At 36.0% G+C, this 24,310-nt stretch overlaps 1 protein-coding gene across 1 annotated transcript; it reads right to left on the reverse strand.

Annotated features, from left to right (window-relative positions):
• Positions 1–983: 983 nt before the first annotated feature.
• On the reverse strand, positions 984–23,552 carry LOC132562703 (ras-related and estrogen-regulated growth inhibitor-like). The gene is made up of 5 exons (XM_060227461.1): positions 23,435–23,552; positions 3,205–3,335; positions 2,739–2,926; positions 1,778–1,901; positions 984–1,127 (listed from the first exon to the last, which is right to left on the reverse strand). Exons 1-5 carry the CDS (start codon positions 23,490–23,492, stop codon positions 984–986), a joined length of 645 nt encoding a protein of 214 aa, XP_060083444.1. The 5' UTR covers positions 23,493–23,552.
• Between the last annotated feature and the right edge of the window lie 758 nt (positions 23,553–24,310).

The following is a 24,310-nucleotide window of genomic DNA, read 5'->3' on the forward strand; positions in this document are numbered from 1 at the left end:
ATGTTAATAACTTTGTATGATTTCATTACATCTCATTTACAACGAAGTCATTAAAAATATGTAAACATGAAATTAATCCTTTGCATTTGACACTGTCACACTGTCTGAATAATCTTATCTTAATGATAATATGACATCAAACACACGTACATTGTTATCCGCTTCAGGATTCCCCAAAGAACAAATGACTACATATTTCACAGAATTTATTTAGGAGAGTCCAAATGTTTATCCCTTAAAGAATAAAACATATTAACAGTCATATGTGCCCAGTTTTGTGATTCTTTAGGGGGTATTATGATTACTTATACATTGATATCCTTGACCAATGACTTCAGTTTATCCGTTGGTAGTTGAGAAACAAGAAATGTACTGCAAAGTGAGATCCAGCAGCGTCATCGTTTCATGTCAATATCACTGCCACAAACAAGTCGATGTAGTGAGGACATCAATTCCTGCAAAAGTTGGGGAAAGTGTGATATTTGGACACCGTTTGAACCATATAAACGTTCTCCAACGTTCTGATACCTGATACTGGTTGTGATTTACCAGTAGCATCTTGGAACAATACCTTTTTGATGCCGACCGTTAAAGATGTCCTAATTTACTTTTCCCTGTCGTCATTTTAGTGACGATTATATATTCTGTGTGATGGCACCGTTTTAATGACAGACCTATAACAAGCACACACACATTATGACAAACAATGTTTTAGTGTTATCGTTCCTTCACTTGACATTGATCTAAAATTCTTTTCCAGTCACGTAACTAAAATTTATAGATTCAATGATTTTAGATATCAATCTGTTTGACAGGTATCATTTCAGGAGACATGTATGACTTTCTCTCCACGTGTATATTTGTCGTCAGTTCAACGTCTCCAATATCTAACTTTTTTCTGTCAGAAATACAGAAACTTATGGCAATATCGACATCTCTATGACTAGAATGGTTCTTAACCTTGTCATGTTCACGTGATTATGTTACATTGTGGACGTTCTTTCTCGGGTAAACACACTGAACCTCCTGCGAAGGTGAGCTCTGATCAATTTGGGTGACCCAAGTGGCGCGTGCGATAATGACAATTTTCTCTGGACCTTTAAGTGTGTCTCACGTTTTTCCAGTATCTAAACGAAATATCAAAAAAATGATTTTAGTCAAACCAAAATCCTAACACATATAAAATCTGTGTCTGATAAATTTTTAACCGATAATGATTATATTCATAGTGATAAGATACATTTAACACGATAAGGCACATTTTAAAGTGATAAGGTACATATGGTTTCTCTATAATGACAAGGTACAATCATAGATTTAAACAATTAGACGATTTTCCGTGATGTTACTTCATGATATGTTTTTTCTGATCGTTATTATCATTTTGTCTGTTGAGGTTTGTGAGGTGTGGTCGCTGAATCTTTTCTGGTAACATATTGTTCGAAAACGTGCCCGGTAACTTACTAAGAAGTTACAAAAGTGTTCTAAAATTTCTCAAGTGTATCTAAAACCTAATTCTAAATAAAACATCTCTTGAGATTAGGTTTGAAGGAGTTTTTTTTCACTTTTATCACTTATGATAAGTAGGTACGTATATTTACTGTAGTATGTAAATTCGACCACATCAGTTACCATATATATGTAGGCGTGTTAAGGTGTGTTCATTAGCATCCTGTAGCTGTCCCTTGTATTTGTATAACTAGAGGTTTGCACGAGCTTCACATCAGCACATGCTTGGGGAAACGCATTAATTGACTGTCTGGTTACCAATATTTACCTTTCGAACCAACATGTGGAAAATCCTCGTCACTCCTTCGGAATCTGATGACGCAGAACATTCGGAAATCATGTACCCAGTATTTCGCCATTCGATGTCCTCTGACTTTTGGTTAGAGACCGCCCTTGAATTGAAAATAAATCTATCTCTTTATCAAATAAAATCATTAAAATAGTAAAACATTCATCGCTCGAATTCAATCAAAGCATAAATCATATTGTTAGGTGTCCGTAGCAGTGTCCAATTAAGTATAAACAACAAAGGACGTCATAATGTTAGGTGTCCGTAGCAGTGTCCAATTAAGTATAAACAAAAAAGGACGTCATAATGTTAGGTGTCCGTAGCAGTGTCCAATTAAGTATTAACAAAAAGGACGTCATAATGTTAGGTGTCCGTAGCAGTGTCCAATTAAGTATAAACAAAAAAGGACGTCATAATGTTAGGTGTCCGTAGCAGTGTCCAATTAAGTATGTACGTCGTTATATCTTTCTGCTTCCCTTGAAATTGAGTATATAGGTAATTTATGAGGACGAAAGTTATTTCTATATTTATTGGAGAGTGAAAAATGAGTTAAGTTAAGATTTGTGAAGTATTGTTAACTCAAGGTTAAACAGTTAAGGTCTTGAGATGTAAGAGTAAAGACTTCAGCCAATTAGAATCATCTTGGAATATGTACACATGATCATAATGCTACCACCAGAAAACATCTTAACAAAACTATTCAACAGACGATTTTTAAAGTGTTATGTTACCTTTCTGCCATACTGAACAAATTTGCCCTAACTGGATGACGCAGTTACATAAAATCAAATGTATTCATATTTCAGCACATGTATAAGTTTGTTAAAAACACTCAGACAGTTAGAAATACCGTATTTCTCTCCTACGTATACTCCGCACAACAGTTTGTATATTGAAATTAAAACGCTTCTTTTAAAAGTACATGTAATTGCTGTCTTACCGTGAGTGGTCGAGGTCGGATTTGTTGCCTAGCAACAATAATGGAATGCATGAACTACGTTCTTTTCTCAACCAATCAACAATGGATTCAGCAACGCTAAAACTCTGCCGATCGGTGATGGAGTAAACTACAACAGCGCCATCTATCTTTTGAAGACTTTCCTTGGAACTCGACTTTTTGGCTATGCTCTGTTATTATAAAACAGTCTATTAAATTGGATATAACATTAACTTCTTACATTGTTCGTGTTCAAAAGACACAAATTAACAGTATAGACATATAATGAATAAAACTGCATCATATAGCTGTCGCGTCTTTTTAGCATTTATAAAGTATTGATGACTGTAAAGAGTTTATTTTACATAATGCGACTGTCATCAATTCATCCCTTTTAATGCATCCGAATTTTAAGAGTACCGTCCTCGGAAGAAGCATATGTATATAAATATATAGTCCCTACACTGACCTTGCCACCAACGTCTATGACCTTGAGCGAAACTTGCTTGTCATCCAGTGTGATACTTCTTTCGTAAGCCATTTCATCGCATTGCGCATACTCAGTTAGAAATCTTCCGGTTAGAAAACGCACCACTAGAGCTACAAAAACAATCGATAAAAAACAAATAAAACAATGTTATAGTGTTGTTATCATGTTATTTCTATAGTACTGTATAGAAGTTATTTTTAGTCATGCCAGCTCTGACCTCGTGCCAACAAGAAACAATATGGGTGGTATTGAAACAGTCACGTTAAAGTGTAACCTTTCTCTGACCTCTAATATCGACAAGTGAGTACTACATGATAGACAGAGGTACACTATGGATGCTGTTTGAATGTAAAAATAGAATTACCTTTATCAGAGTCTAATGAAGAAAAAAGAGAAAATACAAAATAACACTGAACCAACAGGTAAAACTGAAATTCATGAACACAAAGAGCACACATTATTCCTTCATAATTAAATCATCATCTCGATTGCATTTTCCAGTAGAAGTTTAGGCAACTGTATGTAATATATCTTCATAAACATGACATTCGCTATCCTTGATACCAGACGTCATAAACATTATAGGTAAAATCCGGATTACTCCATGTCTTGACATTACAAACTACCAATCCAGTTAGGGGTACCATATACATTCGCATAAACGGTATTAATATTTTTTCATAGATGATGATCAAGATCAACCATCGATCTTTGTCTTCGTGGTTGGTAATTGAATGATGAAATTGGTAGAATATGTACCTAAATGGTATGTATCTTAACCATCATGCCTCGAGAGTCCTAATGATACAGGTGGCTGTAACCTTTTTTCATATCTCGGTAAATTATCTCTGTGTGTTATTCTAGACCCTCGTCTGTTAGATTCCGTTTCATTTCAAATGAGAAACTTAAGAAGAGATCGGATTGAAACTCTGGAAGTGAGGACGCCATCTCTTACCTTTATACTATAAAATACGGAGCAGGCAGATTAAAGACGCCTCTAGTTACATCTGCACCCTAGAATCTATAGTCTAACTAATGTATGTTAATGTTTGGGTGTTTCCATCTTATACAGCCCTATCAATGGATATACTCCACTTCTCTCAAACCGATAACAACAAATCGTGCATGAGCTAAGTATAGATTAAGTTGATATCAGTAGAAATCATCAACCTAGATCTGGGAAAAGCATGAGCAGCATATCAGAACTCAGTATAAACAACACTTATCAGACATGCTCATCGATATTACAATATATAACGGGGTAAACACGTAATGTAAACATATTGACTGTCCTAATTCTATAGTAACACATTTCATTTGTTGAATCACAAAAACATTTTGCCACAGCTGTCTGCACAAACTACTAAATTGTTTTAGATTGTTCTTGTAATTGGTCTGGTCATCTTCAGTCCAAAATCATGCTGTGTAGTGATTAATATCTTTTTGCTGATCTATTGTAAAATAGCTGTGTTGATAACGAGGCTTATGATGTCCTGATGTTTAAGAAATCACAACAAAAAACTGAGACGCCAGCAAAATGGCAACGACAATATGAGTGTATAACATAGAGATAAATCAATGTTAAATAAAACTATATGTATTCTTTATAAAAGTGAAAACTTTTTACATTTCCTTTTATGATTTACATAACTAAGTTACTTGTTGTATCATTAAGCTGGTAAAGTCGACCACTTTAATATTGAGAACGAACTAAAACAGCATCTGTAAAAAGTATTAACGACCGCTAATGCGCTGCTTGTAATCTCAAATATGATCTTCCCGAGATTAAATGTGTGTTTACCTGTAAACATTACATACTTTACTGTTTATGTTTAATACCCGAATTATCCTATAAAAAGGTTTCAAAGTTCTTGATATCGCCAAGGCCATTTCCAGCTGTGTATGGTCCTAATTCATCATTCCATAATTGATCTTCTTCAACTGGTTTAATGTTAATTAGATATTATCGTGTTTGTTTATAACCAAGAATTGAAGAAAACATACCAGGTATTAGAAATATCACTAAAAATACGTGACTGTTCACCCATCTCATGGAGAGACATCTTCAATTGGTATTAGTCAGACATACTATCTTATACCAACCAACAAAATATTTGTTATTAAATGAAAATGGAATTAAAATGGAATTATATATTAGTGATTAAATGAGAAAAAAGTTCAACTGAAATAAAATAATCATCTTCGTGTCTGATGTCGACAAGACGCCTCAGGTAATTAGTATGTAGGTTAATTGTATATTTTCAAACCATTGATAAGATTATCTATCTATATTACTTCAATATTCAAGAACTATATATATTTTTCTATAATAAACAGCACTATTAAAGAGTATCTACAATGTTAGATTAATATTTAAATGCCAATGAATGATATAAAACTATAATAAACGTTTCAACTGCCTTCCGTCTGCACACATGAATCATTGTCTTAAACTGTCGAGATAACTGAATATATTGACCGAGACCACTCTGTAAGAGGATTTGAGGTAAGGGTTACGTAATGACCTTCAGAAATGTAAACGGTATTGAAACATTTATGCGGCTTTTATATGGGAAAGGCCTACACTGTAACATGTTTCAATGACTTTGGCAGCCAACTTAAGAGGCTTACAACAAGATTTATTGTCGTCAGTAGCTTGGTAACGTTTCTGCAATCTTAATTGCTTCAACACACATGGGCTGAACTGTTAAATATATCGACTGACGTGTTTATAAATGAATAAATTAATTTGTGTCATTACCTGTACAGAAGCTTAGAATCTTTTCTCATTTCGATAGTATATCAGTTATTTCTAGGATGTGATAAGTAGATAATTGTGTTTAAATGTTTTTACTACCGATGAAGGGAAGGTGTGAACGTTTCAAGTACTGTAGTACTGAACAAAGTATTGATAGTATTGTATTGAAGTACTTCACCAATCGAATTCCTTAAATTTATGCAACAAGCTCTCTGATTGGCAGAGCCAAGTCTAGATCGATTGTGGGTGGAGCCAGGTGAAAAAATACTGTGCAGACATCGGCATTTTACAAACACTCGACTGTCGCGAGAGGTTAATTGGAAGAGTCCAAGTCATAGGTGGCTTCAGATCAGACCTAATTGGGTTGTCCCATTTGTTTGTTCTACACCCAATGATACTTTGCTTTTCCATCGATGGTACAACGAGAAAACGAAAGTTACTCAGTACTTAATTTACGTACAAAATATATATCAACAGGTTAGATCACTGGGACCGGAGAATTCATAACATCTTAACAGTGAATGTAGTCACATAGTCATTCTGTACTAGTTTTATTTATTTATTTATTTTTTTGAAAGGGGGGGGGGGAGGGTTGGCTCAAAATATTTCGGTGTAAGCCCAAGCTCTATTATATGTAACAAAGAATTACGAATTACCTGGGACCTCCTGATATATGCCGATAATTCATACTGCATTAAAAAATAAAGGAATTCTGTGGTCCCATATATTTTTTATTTTATTTTTTATCTTTCCATCGAAAATTATACATATCCGCAACATGTGAAAAAACTTTGAAGTTGGTTGGGCGGAATATCTAGAGCATTTACTACTGCAAGTTCCAGAAATTCTGACACAAGTCGGGTATATTTGCCCGAAGCCTCTGTCTCATGACATTGAATACATATTCAGTTACGTTGTATTTTGAAAAACCAGGGACACGCCATATTCTTTCAGCATATTTCTTAAAATGCGCTCTCCCTGTCTATGGTGATGGAATCCACAATTATCCATCACAACCACATCGCCTTGTACAAAAACAGGATTCCCCATATCGTTCGTATCGGACATAATTTCGTCGAAGAAAATGTCGATTACTTAGTACTTGTTATGTAACTGATAGTGTACATTAACTCCGCCTACCGGAACAAATTGGGTGTCAGATCAACTATTCAGGTTGTCTAAACTCCGCCCCCGACCAATCACAGAGGTCGTTGTATACTTGACTCGATTATTTGAATACTTCAATACAATAGTATCAATACTTTGTTCAATACTATAGTAAGTGTGTCGTTCACACCTTCCCTTCATCGGTAGTAATTTACAACGTTTCATTGTAATACATATATGTAGGAAGTTTGCTTTTTATAGTCACAAAAAAGATTTCTGATAATATCTAATGTATTTTTGCTTTCAAAAAGAGTTAAATACCATCAAAATATGGAATGTGTTTGTAGTCGTCAGTTAGTGCCCAAAATCGAAAACATCAAAGTCACTGTCCGTAAACATCCAGCTTGTTTTCACACCGAGGTTAAGCAATTGATCCCACATAAAGTCGGGTTAATACTGTTATGCGTTTTTAAGGGATAAATCGTCAAGCTGGAATGGCTAATCAGGACTAGACACTGACTGCTATATCACATTAAATGAAACAACTTGTTTTTGTAAAATCTGTGACTATGACTACACTAATGACGATAAGGTACCAAACTAAAGCAATAGGATAATACCAACATATTCAGATAGGAGGTCAAACTTTGAACAGAATTCACAAGGGGAACCTTGAAAATGTACAACTAATTTGTTAATTTCTGAACATGCAGTGTAAAAACAATCAAATGAAAAGGACATGTAATCACATACATACAAAAATAATGCTGTGTCCCTCTGTTGGTCATACCATTACCAATAATATACCAATATATCAATATATATACATGACCACTTAAACCAAACGTGACTACTAATTACTACTTCCTCAACAGCAATCACACCAATCCTATCTGCTTAAGATTACACGTCATTGTTGTTTTGCTACTATTGGTGGCCGTAATGTACCTTTCAACCCCACTTTTATTACTACTACAAAGAGACGGTTATCATCATTATATGTGTTGGAAGTAAATACCATATCAAGCACAGAATTTTTTATATATCGGTGTTCTGATCCCTATCGCTAGAATATTGAATTTATCCAGTTGAAATAGATTTTTCTCTATTCGGTATGTCTGGTTCTAGGGGCGAAGTTTTAAACGAAGGGGAGATAAGCTAGTAGAATAATTCAGTGGGACAAATCTTCCGACGTAAAAACCAGATTAGACATGCCATAAAATATTCTTTCAATCTTATATTTGATAAGGTTCAATATGTTCACTTAGAATTCCAACTCAGTGCCGATGAACCACCGTCATGATATTTTTCTTTTCCATTTTCCAATCAATCTTTGAACAAAAACATCTTAAATTATCTCTAAATTACCTAGAACACACGTGTTTTGTAGGTTTTTTTCGAAATCAAAAATAATATCAACAAATACATTAATGCATTATCTCTCAAGGGGGTTTGTTAATGGTGGCTGATATCCATTAAGCCCACTGAGAACACTGTTAAACATGAAGATAATTTTTTTTCACTGGAGCACATGGAGGGAGGTTTGATTATGTTTAATTTCAAAGAGTAGCGTCCTGTGGTCCAATATTAATTACTAAATGTCTGTATGACATGGTGCATTTTTGGGAACACAATAGAATTACCCATACAGCAACAGCGCAAAAGATATTTTCTAGTTCATACATTATGGTTTTTACTTACGAGATAAATGAGATGTGTGCGCTCTATTCAATACAAATTGAGTACAGTAAAACCAAATAAATTAGAGCTATTCACTTGTGTGTCTTTTGTACAATATTGAAATACTCTTGGAGCAAAAATATTTACGTAGACTGATAATGTCATATGATAGGTATTGAAGTTGTATGTGTAGATTAAACAACCTTCAGAACAAAGCTCGGATACACTTCTTTGGTTCCATTCGTAGAATTACATTCTTTGGGAAAATGGAATCAATTAGTGCCTTGATTCCCGTTGTACATAATCAACAAAAACACTCCACTCAGTGTTCATGCTTTATCCTGCCACAAATATTAAATATACCGGACTGTTAGTGATACTAGTTTGCTTAAAAATGATCAAATCAATGTACTTAAGCTCCATGGTTATGTAATTCTCCTGGAAAAATGTTAAAATGTTACAATTAATTTATCTTACGTAACCATTTTCAACACAATAAATTCAGACCTGTCGATGTCTTTCCAAGTCTTTTCGTAATTGGTAAATACTAGGAGTCGTAATAATTGTTCTATATTTCAATAGTTTTAGAAACATGAGATATACAACATTTGTACATTAAGCTACCACAGTAAGTAGGAAGAACAGGATCTACAGCCAAACCTGACCATTAATCATCTCGACCCTACATAGTATATATATAAACAACCATGACATATCAGCTATATAGTTAAGTGGTTGTTATTTTTGGCAGCTTACAGTCATCGTGAACGTTTAGCCGTTAATAGTTGGTACGTGAGTCAGAGATGGACTGAAGAACTGGTACATTTCAAACATAAACAAACGTCATTTTGTTCCTTCCTTCCCGCCTTCCTTTCTTCTTAGCTACCTTCCTTACTTTTTCTGTTCATCTTCCTCCTAAGTCTTCACTCCTTGTTCCCTATCTAAAAATTACCCCCTCCCTTTACAGCAGTTTTCAATTGTCCATTGAAAACTTGGACAATCCATATCACTTTTCCATTATATCTCGCAAATAAGTCCTCACTCACTATTCCCCATCTAAAAATCCGCGCACCCCCGCCCCCTCTCCCTTTAAAGTAGGCTTCGAAAAAATGGACAATCCATATCACTTTTCCATGATGCCTCGCAAATGAAATAAAAAGTTATTTTAGTCCCATATGATACCTCTGGTGTTGGAGATTTCTGACTCGTGTGTTCACGATTTAACAGAGAGATCTGCGATCTACCTGTCTCTCTGGTATGTCTAGTCCTATTTCAAGGGAGCCGGCTTGGAATCTATTTTCCTGCCAAAGCCTTTGGCATGAACTAGTCAAGTTTCGTTACGGTACATCAATGTATGTAGTTACAATAACACTCACCTGAATTAGACCTGAACTAGCGAATTGTATTTTGATAGCTCTGAAGACAAATCATGAGTCGTTAGATTTAGATTCTGTCTGGTTATCTAAAGCTGTCTTAACCGGAGTCAAATGATCACTTTCGGTGATGTCATATTGAGGGTTAGTTTGGGTCAAAACATCTCTGTTTATGCTTGAGATTATGCCACCTGAACAAATTAAAATGTTTACCTAATAAGACGGAAAAGTTACAAGAAAGATCCGTGATCCAAAACAACCCTATAATGTCAATTCGTCCACAGAGCTTCAATAGGAAATGTGGTGTTACTTAAGAGTCTTCGTTCATAAATACCTGTAAGTTTTATAAGTAAAATCCTTGTATCTTATGGGAAACAATTATGTTAGTTATTCAGAAAGTACACACGAAACCTTACACCGTTCCCTGAAGCATTTACATATCTACTTTTTGTAAACATGTTAACAAACACTTAAGTCAGCTGATCAACTTTAAGCATCACCAGACAATACATTAACAATTATGTTACCCTCCATAACCATGGGAAAGGCCACTTACTTAATCTTAAAAGTTCGTTCAGATTTCTTAGAGATTGTTGAAATTCACGCAAATACATAGAAATGGTAAATTCAACACGGTTTACTGTCAGTGTAGAGTAATAAAAATCGTATGATTTGTAATCAGATTGAACTTACACGTGACGAGGTGAATGTTTACACAAACCGAACATCTTGCTTCAATGCACGTGCCAAAGCACTTGTTATTATCACGAGGTGGTTGTGTTGATACTTGTATTAAGGTGTTGAAGACTGTACCTTATTTCCGTAATGTTCTAGTGTTAATTATGTTCCATTGGCTGCATCCGTTTGTTTTTGTGGGTTTTTTTTCTGATAATCACGGACAGATTTATACGAAAAAAATATGGCAAGAGTTCTTGATATACGGTGACATATACTCTCCAAGAACAGGGTAGAGTATTAATTACGGAGTAATAATATCTATCTGTAGCTACTTCTTTATAAAATAAAACTTACAAACATAACGGTTAAAAACAAAGTAATTAATATCGAGTAAAATTTCGGTACCTGCATCTATTTTTCATTATTTCTTCATTATAAAAAAAATTAAAGCAACAATTCACACTTATTCGATTAAAATACGTTGATTAGTAAGTGTTGTCTTGTAATTACTGCAAAATTGACAGGTATTGTACTTTTAACATCGGATGAGTCCCTCCCTCACCATCACCGCCTTGATAACATCGTAATCCGCAATGTATCGGTAATAATAGCAATGTTTCATTACTGCGGACTCTCGGAAGGACGGAACAGCTGTATGATGTAAATGTGTTGTATGTCGACCTGTTCATCATGTATGTAGCGCATGAAGATATATTTACTAAAACAGCTGACGTATTTTATTGGACTTTGTTTACGGGATCTCGAAAGTTACTCACTGATGAAATAAGATTATTTCTGTGTTTCTGAAAGTTATTCGCTGATGAAATAAGATTATTTCTGTGTTTCTGAAAGTTATTCGCTGATGAAATAAGATTATTTTCGGGTTTCTGAAAGTGATATCTTAAGACAATAATAATAAAGTCTCTCTACCTAACGTTATTCAAGACCAAAGAATCCATATCCTTACAAAATCTGAATAACGAGAAGATTATTAGAGGGAAATATATGCTATAAGACGAAGAGGGAGGAGAGACTTCAGGAATATCCAGGTACTCTTCTGATACAATCCCTTGACGCGAAATACTCATACGATACTCAGTTTCATCTAATGATCAACTAACCCCACACCACTTAACACACTGATGTTTTCTATTGAAGTAACGAACCCCGTGTCCCATCCTTGCTATGCATAAACGATATGAACGCGTGTCCCTCTCCACTTCTTAAACAATCGTGTTGTTGATATCATGCCCTGTATTTACTCGCAGCTGCAGCCGTATTGGTATATAATGATGTGGTCATGACTTGCACTAATAATGTTATTAACTAAACATGTTATTAACAAAACATTGCTATTAACCGAACATGTTATTAACCGTTGACCTTCGGTACAAAGTACTTGGTGATCTGTACAGCGGTAACTCCTGAGATGCGCAGTTTTCCTCTGACAGACATCCTGCGCCTGTGACATGAACTGTAATTTGGCGTAGACGTAACGCATGTCAAATTTCTGAATCTTTAGACAGCTTTCACTGCAAATGAATCCAATTACTCAGTTTTACCTAAATGCTTCATAATTTCATTTTAGAAACCCAGCGAAGAAGTTAGGAATAATGAGACAAAAACAGTGTAAATTTTGAAGGAAAGGTGCATGAACACCTTAATGTAACCAATTTGTTAAATCAGTTACGGCGCTTTTAACAATTATGTGAATCTTAACGGTGTAGCTAAAACATTGTTTACATGTCACACTTTAATCTGACGATATCAGAATGTACATAAAAAATAACTGCATTGTTTGTACTAATAGTTTGGTTATCAACAAGGAAAAAAAACATTAAAGTCCGCAAAACCCTAATCAAAGGTAGTAGCCCCTGTAAACAGAGTGTACAGACATATGGCGGGAAAGTTCTCCCCACCACCTAGCAAGAGATAGTATGGCAATTCATTAAAACGATACGCCGTTAATTAACGACCACAAGATGTGAATGAACGGAGCTGCCAACCACACGATGTGTCAGTTAACAGCGCTTTTTACACGACCTGACGTTTGACCTGAAGTCTGGCAAATCCAAAACACGGCGAGTTGTTTCTGTGGAATCTACAGAAATCTGAAGAAAAATGATCATAGAGAGAAAAGAGGTACAGAATCACTCCGGTTGTTGATCAAGAACGTTTTTTTATTTTTTTCTTCCTCTTTTTTTTTAATGGAAATAAGAAGTTACTTTCGGATATCCATCAATAAAATTGTGAAAACTTGCTTGAGATAAAAATCTGTCGAATCTCCATCCTTTCATTTATCCTATTATCTTCAATTTTGTAAAAAAAAAACTTACAAACTCAGTTGTTAATTGATAAATTACAAAGTGACAAGAGGTTGCAATATTAACAGGGATACGATCCATCCAACTTCGAACGTCTTTGAAAAAAAAATTGATTTATATTTAATTATACTCGCAGTGAAGGAATTCTGTATTTTATATTATAAAGACACATCTTAATCAGGCAGAACCACTTTTTCTTTGGTATTATTACGACAACAAACGAAACAATCGTGGAATTATGAAGGATGAGATAGGTTTTTATAGAAATGCCGTTACCATCTCCCGAGAGATGTTCATAACATCACCTGCTTTAACTCACATCAGAAACTATCTAACCGATAAAATATGACAGAGAGTAAAACAGTTATGAATATGTTAAAATAGATGTGAAGGTTTTCGTCTAATAATTACTCTTCTTGATAACAACATCATTTAACAGAAAGCACTTGTGTTCCACTCAGTTAACGTACGCTTAGCAATGTGTTATACATATCGACGGTACTTTTTGTAGAGAATTTGTGTTTTTATTTAATATATTAATGACGAGGTACAAGTAAATCACTTGTTGACGCCGCTGTCTGGCTCCCTTCCATACACATGGCCTTGGTTAAAGCCAGTTCGGAATCAGTATAGCATAGCGAAGCAAGCAGGCTTTGTTGTTCCATATCTTTCGTTTTTTGGTCTCTTTTTGTTGACCTTGACATGGAAAGTTGGATACACGTCATTACCGATTTAACATCAGGTCGGCATGACACGAGGAAATAGAGGACGACGAGAAGGAGGAGGACATCACGGAAGACGAGTATCATCATGACGCGGAAAAGTCTAAAGAACAAGGACGAGGGGAGGACGACAAGGAGGAAAACAGGAATGAGGAGGAGGAGTAGAATAACAAGTAACAAGGAGGAGGTAGTAAAGGCGGAAAGGGGCGGGGAAGACGATGACGAGTAGGGGAGGACAAGGAGGAAAACAAGAACGAGGGGAAGAAGAGAATAACAAGTAACAAGGAGGAGGGAGTAAAGGCGTAAGGGGGCGGGGAAGACGATGACGAGTAGGGGAGGACGAAGATGACAAGGAGGAAAACAAGAACGAGGGGAAGAAGAGAATAACAAGTACGAGGAGGAGGAGGAGGAGACGGAGGAGGAGAACGACGATTTGAATCAGCATGACGGCAGTTACATTATGAATACTTCCTTTGCTAGTTGTCTTTTGAAGTAAACAAAACTTAATTGTACTTATCGCTAGACCATCAAATCGTGAGTTCATACCCATAAACGTAGTTAGGAAGACATTATAACTGTTGTACCTCATTTAACGTTTCAGATAATATCGAAATCATTATCTATATCGTTCGACATCGTGTACGCGAAATGATGGCGATGCTGTCAACAGGTGAAGCTATTTTTAATTCTATCAAGAAAAGATATCTGCCGTTTGCACTATATGACTGGAAATAATTAGCTCAACATCTCATACAATTTTATTCAGTAATTCTGAGGTAATTGGTATTTCAAAAAAAGAAACTTCTATTTATAACATATTTGCGTGCATTGCATAATTTACATATCTTTTCCGTGTGGTCTCAATTTGGTAAAAATACTACAGAAATCACCATAGCATTTGATTTATAATTGAATTACAAAAACAGATGAATGTTCTTCAAAGATGATAAACAAGCTCTTCCCTACAAAAAGATGATGTCGCCCAATATTATGAAAATTATTTTTTCAAGTGGAACAAACTTTTTACACACTACAGATGTTTTCTCGAAGTAGAGTGGGGAGAGGGGAAGGAGGGAAAAGCAGACTTTGAAGATCTTTCAACAGAACATTGCCGCGGGATGAAAAGGGCAAACGAACCGAGATTCTGCAGCTTTTCAACGTCGCCTCACAAAAATCATACCGAGAACCGAATAAGACTGGTTTTACCAATAACCAGGGGGAAGTTTAGAACTGTGACATACAGTTTAGTAAGTAACATGAGGGACAACGGGGAAAAGGAAAGCAATTCGTGTTTGAAGACCAGGGTGAGAAACGTGCCCTGTGAGCTAACAAGTGAAGACTATGAACCCCTAGTCACAGGTACACCATTTATAACGGCCATCATCACAAATAGAAGTAGAATTATACCAAGCTGACAAAGGTCTACATGAGGTCAATGAATATTTGTTTCAATTTCTGTAATTGAAATCTAGTGTAATTCTCCGTCTGGCATTGGATATTAAAATATACTAATTTTGTTTTTTCTGAATCACTTTCGAGATTTCGTTAATCTAGGTCCTGACAGGAAGATGAACGTGTGCCTGTCTGAAAATGTTGCTGAGGTTTTGTTTGAACTCTCACCCTTAAACTAAGCACACTGAGACTTACATATGATATTGGGTTTGTTCCACATACGATTTCTAATATAGTTTGAACTCAGCACATTGAGTCTTAGCTATGATATTTGGTTTGTTCAACATACGGTTTCTGGTATATAGAAACTATTACCATTCCACGAATCTATGTCTCCTCTAAAGGCCCAAGTGTTGATATAGTGTTCAACTGAAATCTTCAGAGGATAGACATAGCATCTTAAAACAACATGCGTTCCCTTGGGTGATGCAGTCTCCGCTGAAGAAAAACAGGAATTACTAGCGTTTCAATTCCAACCACACGGAGAATAAAACGGTCCATTTTTCACGGCTTTCCACAGACTGACAAGTTTGAGCGTAATGTTATGATTACGCTAACGATTTATAATGCTACATAAGAAAGGTATATATAAATACACAGATGGAAAACTCCTCCCCAAACGATTTCTGTCGGGACACGTTAAATGCCTTTGGGCAGATTCCCGTTATGATACCTCGGTAGATATTCCCGTTTTATGTAGCAGAAAATTTTCTGATAATAAATTCTGCCATCTTTGATATAAAGGTCGACCTGTTATGTCCCCGTTTGCTGATATGGGTTGCACTTCCAGTGTGTACTTTTAACTGCAAACTAGCAAACTATTTTGCAGACACACGTGCTAACATGGATCAATATTAACTTAATAATACCAGGATTTAAATCATTTTATTTTCTATAGATGATACCAGCACATTTCTATGGTACTTTAAATTCTGAAGATTTTTCCGGTATTTGCGAAATATTCATGCATCCACAGCATTTTGATTGCAGTTGATTTTCAACTCTAAACCATCTGGTTTTTATTTCTAGTTAATACAATGAATAATTGATGTCATTAATTCAAAATTCGTGCTTATTTAACAGACAGCGATCCAGCATTACTTTTGATATTTACATTCAGTTTTTTTTATCAATTTGCTCCTGACTAGAGACATGAAATCTGCCATTACTATTTGTCATGCAAATTCCGTAAGTTAAATGACCTAATATACGACCTTGTGTTGAGTCATTCTTACAAGAAACCGTTTATGAAATACTTAATTGTTTAAATTACCGTCAAAGCCTATATCTATAAATTGTGTATGACAATAAGAATATCATCAGGCATTCTTTGACTTTGCCTTCCATTGGTTAGCACGTTAGAAGATCTTGGATACGAAATAAACATGAACACGTCGTGAATCAACACAAACAACTGTCACGTTTTTACAGTACACCTTAGGCAGGTAATTAGGGTTTCAGAAGTTGGTGCTGCAGAAAGATACAGAAAGATTGGCAAAGCACGCGCAATGAAAAGTACCTTTCATTAAGAATCCATAAACACCACGATATTGTCAAAAATATATACAGTTGCTGCGGTTAAAATACGAATTATAACTCTTTCCTGAACAATCCCTCAAGTAAACGTTTTGTTTATAATTAAGAATGCATGTTTACAGAGAGTTGTCTTAAGTTATCACAGGTTTCTCAGTCTACTTAAGACATGTTTTGGCCATATAATCTTCATCTTTGACAAAAAATAAACAAGAACATTGCTCTGATATTACATATAATTGTTTTCTCTCGAACTTTATGCAAATTATGTATGACAATCTGAAATTTGATAAAAACACCAGTATTTTTATCTTGTTTACATATGAGGACTTTCCATCCACGCCAGATCCTTGATAATTAATATTAGATACAACCTTCAAACATTTGAAGAAATTTTTTATTATTTGTATGTTTGCTGGCGTGAACAACAAGGGGCATTTTAGGATGGGGTCGTCTTGTAGAACACGTAAGCCCAGCTCAGAGCTTCCAGAGAAACACAAACTGCCGCGGAAAGAGAGGGTCGAACTCAGCACCTCGGCTCTTCACTTAAGGTCGCGTAGGCCAACGCTCTACCGACTGTGCAACGTGGGCCTTCAAAATAATTTTAACGACTGGTTATAATTGATTCATACAACTCAATATGCCAATGTTGTTGTGATAGAAATGGTTATGTTACAGTTGGTTGGTTATTTTTGGCTCATCAGCGATGTGTAACACGTGTTCCGGCGTGTAGTAACATCTGTAGGAGCACGTTTGGAGGTCTGATTGGAGCCTGAAATCCCATGTTAGATAAACAACTACGATAATCATGTCATTACACAGCTAAATATAAAGGGTAAGGTTTTCTTCACAAATATCGTCAGCTTTGTAAAGCTTAATTGTCGATGCATGTTCTTTATTTTTCGCCTTTTTACATAGAGAAATAAAACGACATATACATACGTAAGTAATCTATAATAAAGCGCCATGAATTGAATTTTATGAGACTGTGTACTATATATTCTTTGTAAATATACAAAGCTATTGGTCTAAATTCTTCTATCTCCTGAAGGGTACAGATAAATCTAATTGGGTATGCTATTGGTCTAAATTCTTCTATCTCCTGAAGAGTACAGATAAATCTAATTGGGTATGCTATGGGTCTTAATTGTTCTATCTCCTGAAGGGTACAGATAAATCTAATTGTGTAGGTTATGGGTCTTAATTGTTCTATCTCCTGAAGGGTACAGATAAATCTAATTGGGTATGCTATGAGTCTTAATTGTTCTATCTCCTGAAGGGTACAGATAAATCTAATTGGGTATGCCGTGGATCTTAATTGTTCTATCTCCTGAAGGGTACAGATAAATCTAATTGGGTATGCTATGAGTCTTAATTGTTCTATCTCCTGAAGGGTACAGATAAATCTAATTGGGTACTATCCAACGTCAGCAATATAAGGATCAAAGCTCGAGTTCTAGAGACCTGACGTTCCTGTATACAAATATTGCATGTATCAATGAACACACAAATTTAGAAAAAAAAAATATCAGAATATGTATTAGAATACCTTACAGATTAAAAACTCTGCTGTTATTCTCTAACACATTGATATAAAATGCTGTGACTTGTGTCCGAGCTTTTTCAGACTGTTGGTGTATTTTAAAGTGACATTATGGATTATGACAGAAGGATTCAATAGTACATGTAGGTATTTAGACCATAGAATTACGGCCGCATCCGGTTGTCATTTAAAATTTTATGACGTCATTTAGGACAATTAACAATACACGACCGACAAACCTTCCAAACATCCTGGCACAGTAGATACATTTAGTTTATTTTAAACTCACATCCTTGTTTATATATACCATTAATTAGAACATTACGTGTGTACATGTTGGCATGCCTGTGGTTAATGAGTGAGTGGCAGTGTTGTTCCGGATACAGAAACAGAACACGACACGTGCACAAGAATTCCGTCACTCGAGAAACCACGTTTCTTTGAGTGCATACAATTCCGGAAATTATTTTCTTTTGGCCCATTTAGGAATACAGCCGGCATTTTAACTCCGTTATTATTCATTCACCAATAACTTTGTACTGACGAATACCTTAAATTTAAGTCAATAGCAGTCATTTAGCACTCCAGTGGATCAAGCATTTATTTCTCAGAAACAACTCTTGTTGTCCAACGATGGCGGTCACGCAGACGTGCATGTCTGTCCTGACGACGCCCCGATGTCCGTAACACAATTGCCTCGTCCAACTAATGACTTTATGTTTGCTACATGAAACGTATGTTTAACCTTTAACATCTAGAGCGTATAATGGTTCTGTTTTTTAGCTGTTCTATGTGCGAGTTCTCACGACCTATTTTGTTATAGGTAATAGTACATTTAAATGAGCATCTGCTTTTTTATTTTTTGTTTTTTTTTGTTGTTTTTTTGTTTTGTTTTGGTAAATCATAACACTTATAAGACATTCGTTCACAAGATAATGATGTTTTTCGAGATGCTGATTTTTAGTTTTCCTTTATATTCAAAACATCCGACAGTTACCACAATTTCTGAAAAAACAAAATAGACCATTTCTTTTATCCCACTCTTTCATAACCACTTCTTTACAGAAGTTCAAATGATGTAAAATTATCAAGGAATTGAGGTTTACATAATATCATAAATCTATCAAAGCTGGTTAGTCTCATCTGGAGAAAAAAAAGCTGACACAAAGTACATACCTTGTATATAAGAGCTAATTATCTCGTGGTTACGGCGGTTAATTTTACATTGATCATAGCATTATTTGATTATATAGTAATTAATTTACTGTTAACAATTTGTCCTCTTGAAATTAATTCACATTGTTACATACTAACAGACACGCTTGTCCGCGATGACTGTCCAGCACTTGAACATTACAGTGGCTTCAGTCACATTTCTAGTTTTCTGTGTATTTATTTAGACCAATGAAATCGTTATACCTTATTTACATTCTAGTGTGCATCAAGTTCTGTTTAGAATTTACAATTATGCAGAAACACGTCTTGTTTTACTATCAAATAAATCATTTACTTCTTAAATAACGGTGACGTATTATCATTGCATGAATATTAATAAATGGACAGCATGGCTATTATGGCGGGAAAAATCACCACGTCGGCTAGGGATAATATAACTAGTATTACAAAGACTGTCACTGTCCCGGAAAGGAACTGTTTAATCGGTGGTGACAGACAACTACAATCTCGAATACTGTGACAGACAGTAACTATCTCAACAAGGGATACTGTGACTAGTGGTGACAGACAGTTACTATCTCAATAAGGGATACTGTGACTAGAGGTGACAGACAGTAACTATCACAACAAGGGATACTGTGACTAGTGGTGACAGACAGTTACTATCACAACCAGGGATATTGTGACTACTGGTGACAGACAGTAACTATCACAAGGGATACTGTGACTAGTGGTGACAGACAGTAAATATCTCAACAAGGGATACTGTGACTAGTTGTGACAGACAGTAACTATCTCAACAAGGGATACTGTGACTAGTGGTGACAGACAGGAACTATCTCAACAAGGGATACTGTGACTAGTGGTGACAGACAGTTACTATCTCAACAAGGGATACTGTGACAAGTGGTGACAGACACTAACTATCTCAACAAGGGATACTGTGACTAGTGGTGACAGACAGTAACTATCTCAACAAGGGATACTGTGACTAGAGGTGACAGACAGTTACTATCTCAACAAGGGATACTGTGACTAGTGGTGACAGACAGTAACTATCTCAACAAGGGATACTGTGACTAGTGGTGACAGACAGTAACTATCTCAACAAGGGATACTGTGACTAGTGGTGACAGACAGTAAATATCTCAACAAGGGATACTGTGACTAGTGGTGACAGACAGTAAATATCTCAACAAGGATTACTGTGACTAGTGGTGACAGACAGTAACTATCTCAACAAGGGATACTGTGACAAGTGGTGACAGACAGTTACTATCTCAACAAGGGATACTGTGGCAAGTGGTGACAGACAGTAAATATCTCAACAAGGGATACTGTGACTAGTGGTGACAGACAATTACAATCCCGAAAAACGTGACTAGTGGTGACAGACAGTAACTATCACAACCAGGGATATTGTGACTACTGGTGACAGACAGTAACTATCACAACAAGGGATACTGTGACTAGTGGTGACAGACAGTTGCTATCTCAACAAGGGATACTGTGACAAGTGGTGACAGACAGTAACTATCTCAACAAGGGATACTGTGACTAGTGGTGACAGACAGTTACTATCTCAACAAGGGATACTGTGACTAGTGGTGACAGACAGTTACTATCTCATTAAGGGATACTGTGAGTAGTGGTGACAGACAATTACAATCCCGAAAAATGTGACTAGTGGTGACAGACAGTAACTATCACAACCAGGGATATTGTGACTACTGGTGACAGACAGTAACTATCACAACAAGGGATACTGTGACTAGTGGTGACAGACAGTAGCTATTCCTGACACTCTGACTAGTGGTGACAGACAATAACTATCCCGGGTACTGTGACTAGTGGTGACAGACAGTAGCTATACCTGACATTCTGACTAGTGGTGACAGACAATAATATCCCGAATACTGAGACAAATGGTGGCATTCAGTCGTTACCCGAGAAGCATACCAAACAGCGTTATATTTCCGGTGGAATCTACAAATGGCGCCATCTGTTGCAGAGAAAAAATGTTTTTTTATGCATTTTGGTTAAGAAGAAACCTGAATTTGATATCCCATTCCAACCGCTAGGTTCTGTATAAATCAAATGAAGCCGATGTACAAGAAATACCAATCTTATCTCGCGGATTGTTGTATATACAATATAATAATAAGATACCTTTTCAAACTACATCTCGTCTGCTTTGCAGTTGTTTTTCATGCCTCTTCACTCGACAGTGTAGATATGTGTAATTATGAATTTAATGGATATGCCGGAATTGGTTTTAAAATACATCTTAACACTGTGGCGTGGAAGTAGAATAAAATCCACGAATTCAGTGAAATATTCTGACATGCAGCGATATTCATAACTTTGCCAAACTGAATTTACATAAAACAAAAACATGTCCAACTGAAAACCTTTGGCAGAGAAATGTTTTATTTATAGCGACGTTTTAATTGTTTACTATCCTTCATATCTTGGCATCGTGCAATTCTGAATGATTTCACGAGTCTTATGTTTCCTGCTGTGATGGTTTCATAATAAGACTTTTTAAAATAGTTTTTATTCTATGTAGATTTAAAACATATTTTCTGGCTTCTAAGCTCCACGATAAAACAAGTTGTAAACAACATAACAATCCTCTCCTTTTATAGAAACCAAATTGTTGTCATAACAAAACAGATACAAAGCACAAATTCACCTCAACGTTATCATCCATCAATAGCGTTTTGTAAGATTTCAGGGGTCCCTGTTCGCGCCGATCATCCGTGACATGTTTGAAAAAGCTTGTTTGTTTTAAATTCAGAGGTCAAGCCTATTTGAATTACGTTTGTTTGCTGGGTTTGTCGCCCTGTGAACAGCCAGTCATTTTGTGATTTTGAGACACATTACATCATGGAGGCTGGTTGCTACCTAACTGAACATCATGCGGAAGGCCTGTCACATGATATTCGAATCAGTTGAGGGAAGTGTCTAACGCAAGAGCACAACCACGACAACCCGAAACACGAACCGGCCCTAGTAGATAGCGAATCACAAATAACAGACTTACATATATATATATAAATCTAACGTTCGCAGAGCAGATTGAATTTTTCGGGCTGTTCAAGCTTTTATTCGGTATAGCTTCCTTAATTACATAACCTGTTTAAATATTATATTCAGGTCTGTAGGATAAAGATAGGTAAAGTCGGCGTTATAAACATAAAATCGTTTCCACACGCAGTATCCCGAGTTCTCTAGTACTCTTTTAGGAGTTTGAGAGTATGTTTTTCATACATAAAGGTCAAAGGTAGGTGTTCAGCAGTTGTCTTAGATGTAAAATTTACTTATGTTTATGTTTAAATGTTAAATATCAAGGTCATGTATTTCTCTTGTCTTGAACAGGGACGTCTATTACGAATACTGCGTGGCATTCGGTAGTTGCAGCCATCCAATAGAAGAGGGAAAGAACAGATAGTGATTGCTACCTGTGGTGTTATTGTTGACCAATCAGGATTTTCTGGAACAACTGACAAAACTAAACAAAATAAAATACTTTAAATCTTAGTAATTCACTTCAAATGGAAAATTCAGTATCCGCCCGGATACTGATGGGTCCGACACCTGTTAACCTATTAATCCGGATTCTGTCGGCGATTATTTTTAAATGCAATTTCCGGTGACGGCGTTAGTTTGGAAATCGATTACCTGAACAGTTCACGTTCCTGAAGTTACGTTTACCAATGTTCTTTTTTTATCTAACACGATTTGGGAAACAACATTTATGTCATGTGATTTGACATCACAAGTCATAAGTTGTACAGTTATTAAATATAAGCATACTTGGATAATTAAGATTGATAATTAACCGATTGTTAAAAACTTACCTGTTTTCCCTACGCCTTCTTTACCCAGGACCAATATATTCACTGTGTTTCCTTTCATAATGGGTCCCAAACATTCACAATTGTCGAGTCAATAGTCCATTAAGAAATCATTATTGTGATTCATCCGTGGATCCAATACAGAAATCAAAACGTTTTAAGTCATTCTAGACCGCACATTGGAAAATGTTCTTAGAAAGGGTTAATGTATAGAGAAAAAAAGTCAGCTCTCCGTTAAGGTAACTGTTCCCTCCGATCAGACCATAGTAAACAGTGACTGAGTGTACCCTCTGCCTTTATACACGGCGTATAATGTAAACCCGGTAGTGTATTGGTAGTGTGTTACACTGTAGGGGAGACAGGTGGTGCTAATTACCGCCGCACGAGCACATAGATCATTCGGGTATTTCCGCCATGTTTCGACAACACGGTGAGAATAACAACGACACGTGCAAGAATATTCTGCGACATTCTGATTGGCTGAATAAGCTACTTTGTTTTTTGAACGTCCTGGAGGCACATGTTCCATTACAACAATATCGAATATGTTGCTTTTGTATGAATGATAGAAAATCCACAGACATTTATTGTCGGTGCGCCACATAGACGACACTTCATCTCTTAAAGGAGGAGGGGGGCAATGGATTTAAACGTATGGGCGCCCTTTTACCTTTCGTTCTATTTTTGTGTTATTACTGAAACGATTAAGTAACAACACCTATTCGTTGTAATGACATAATTTACTGACCCTGGTGATATAACACCAATGCTGCTTTAATGGGTTTTATCTCCCAATGATCTGGGCATATCAGTCGGATGATATCTTCAATTCACGATGGTGGAATCACTTAAACGTTTGGAAGATAGATGGTTCATTGT

The sequence above is a fragment of the Ylistrum balloti genome, unplaced genomic scaffold (assembly GCF_031769215.1).
Source record: "Ylistrum balloti isolate Yb309-2 unplaced genomic scaffold, AGI_CSIRO_Ybal_v1 Utg371490, whole genome shotgun sequence".
Taxonomy (NCBI): Eukaryota; Metazoa; Mollusca; class Bivalvia; order Pectinida; family Pectinidae; genus Ylistrum; species Ylistrum balloti.

Bases quoted from the DNA above. Each gene is read 5' to 3' on its own strand.
- LOC132562703 (XM_060227461.1), bottom strand. From the start codon at position 23,492: ATGAAAGGAAACACAGTGAATATATTGGTCCTGGGTAAAGAAGGCGTA. The intron at 2,927-3,204 runs GTCAGTGTAGGG...TTATAATAACAG, and splicing joins TCATAGACGTTGGTGGCAAG to AGCATAGCCAAAAAGTCGAG. The intron at 1,128-1,777 runs GTAAATATTGGT...TATTTCGTTTAG, and splicing joins TCCACATGTTGGTTCGAAAG to ATACTGGAAAAACGTGAGAC.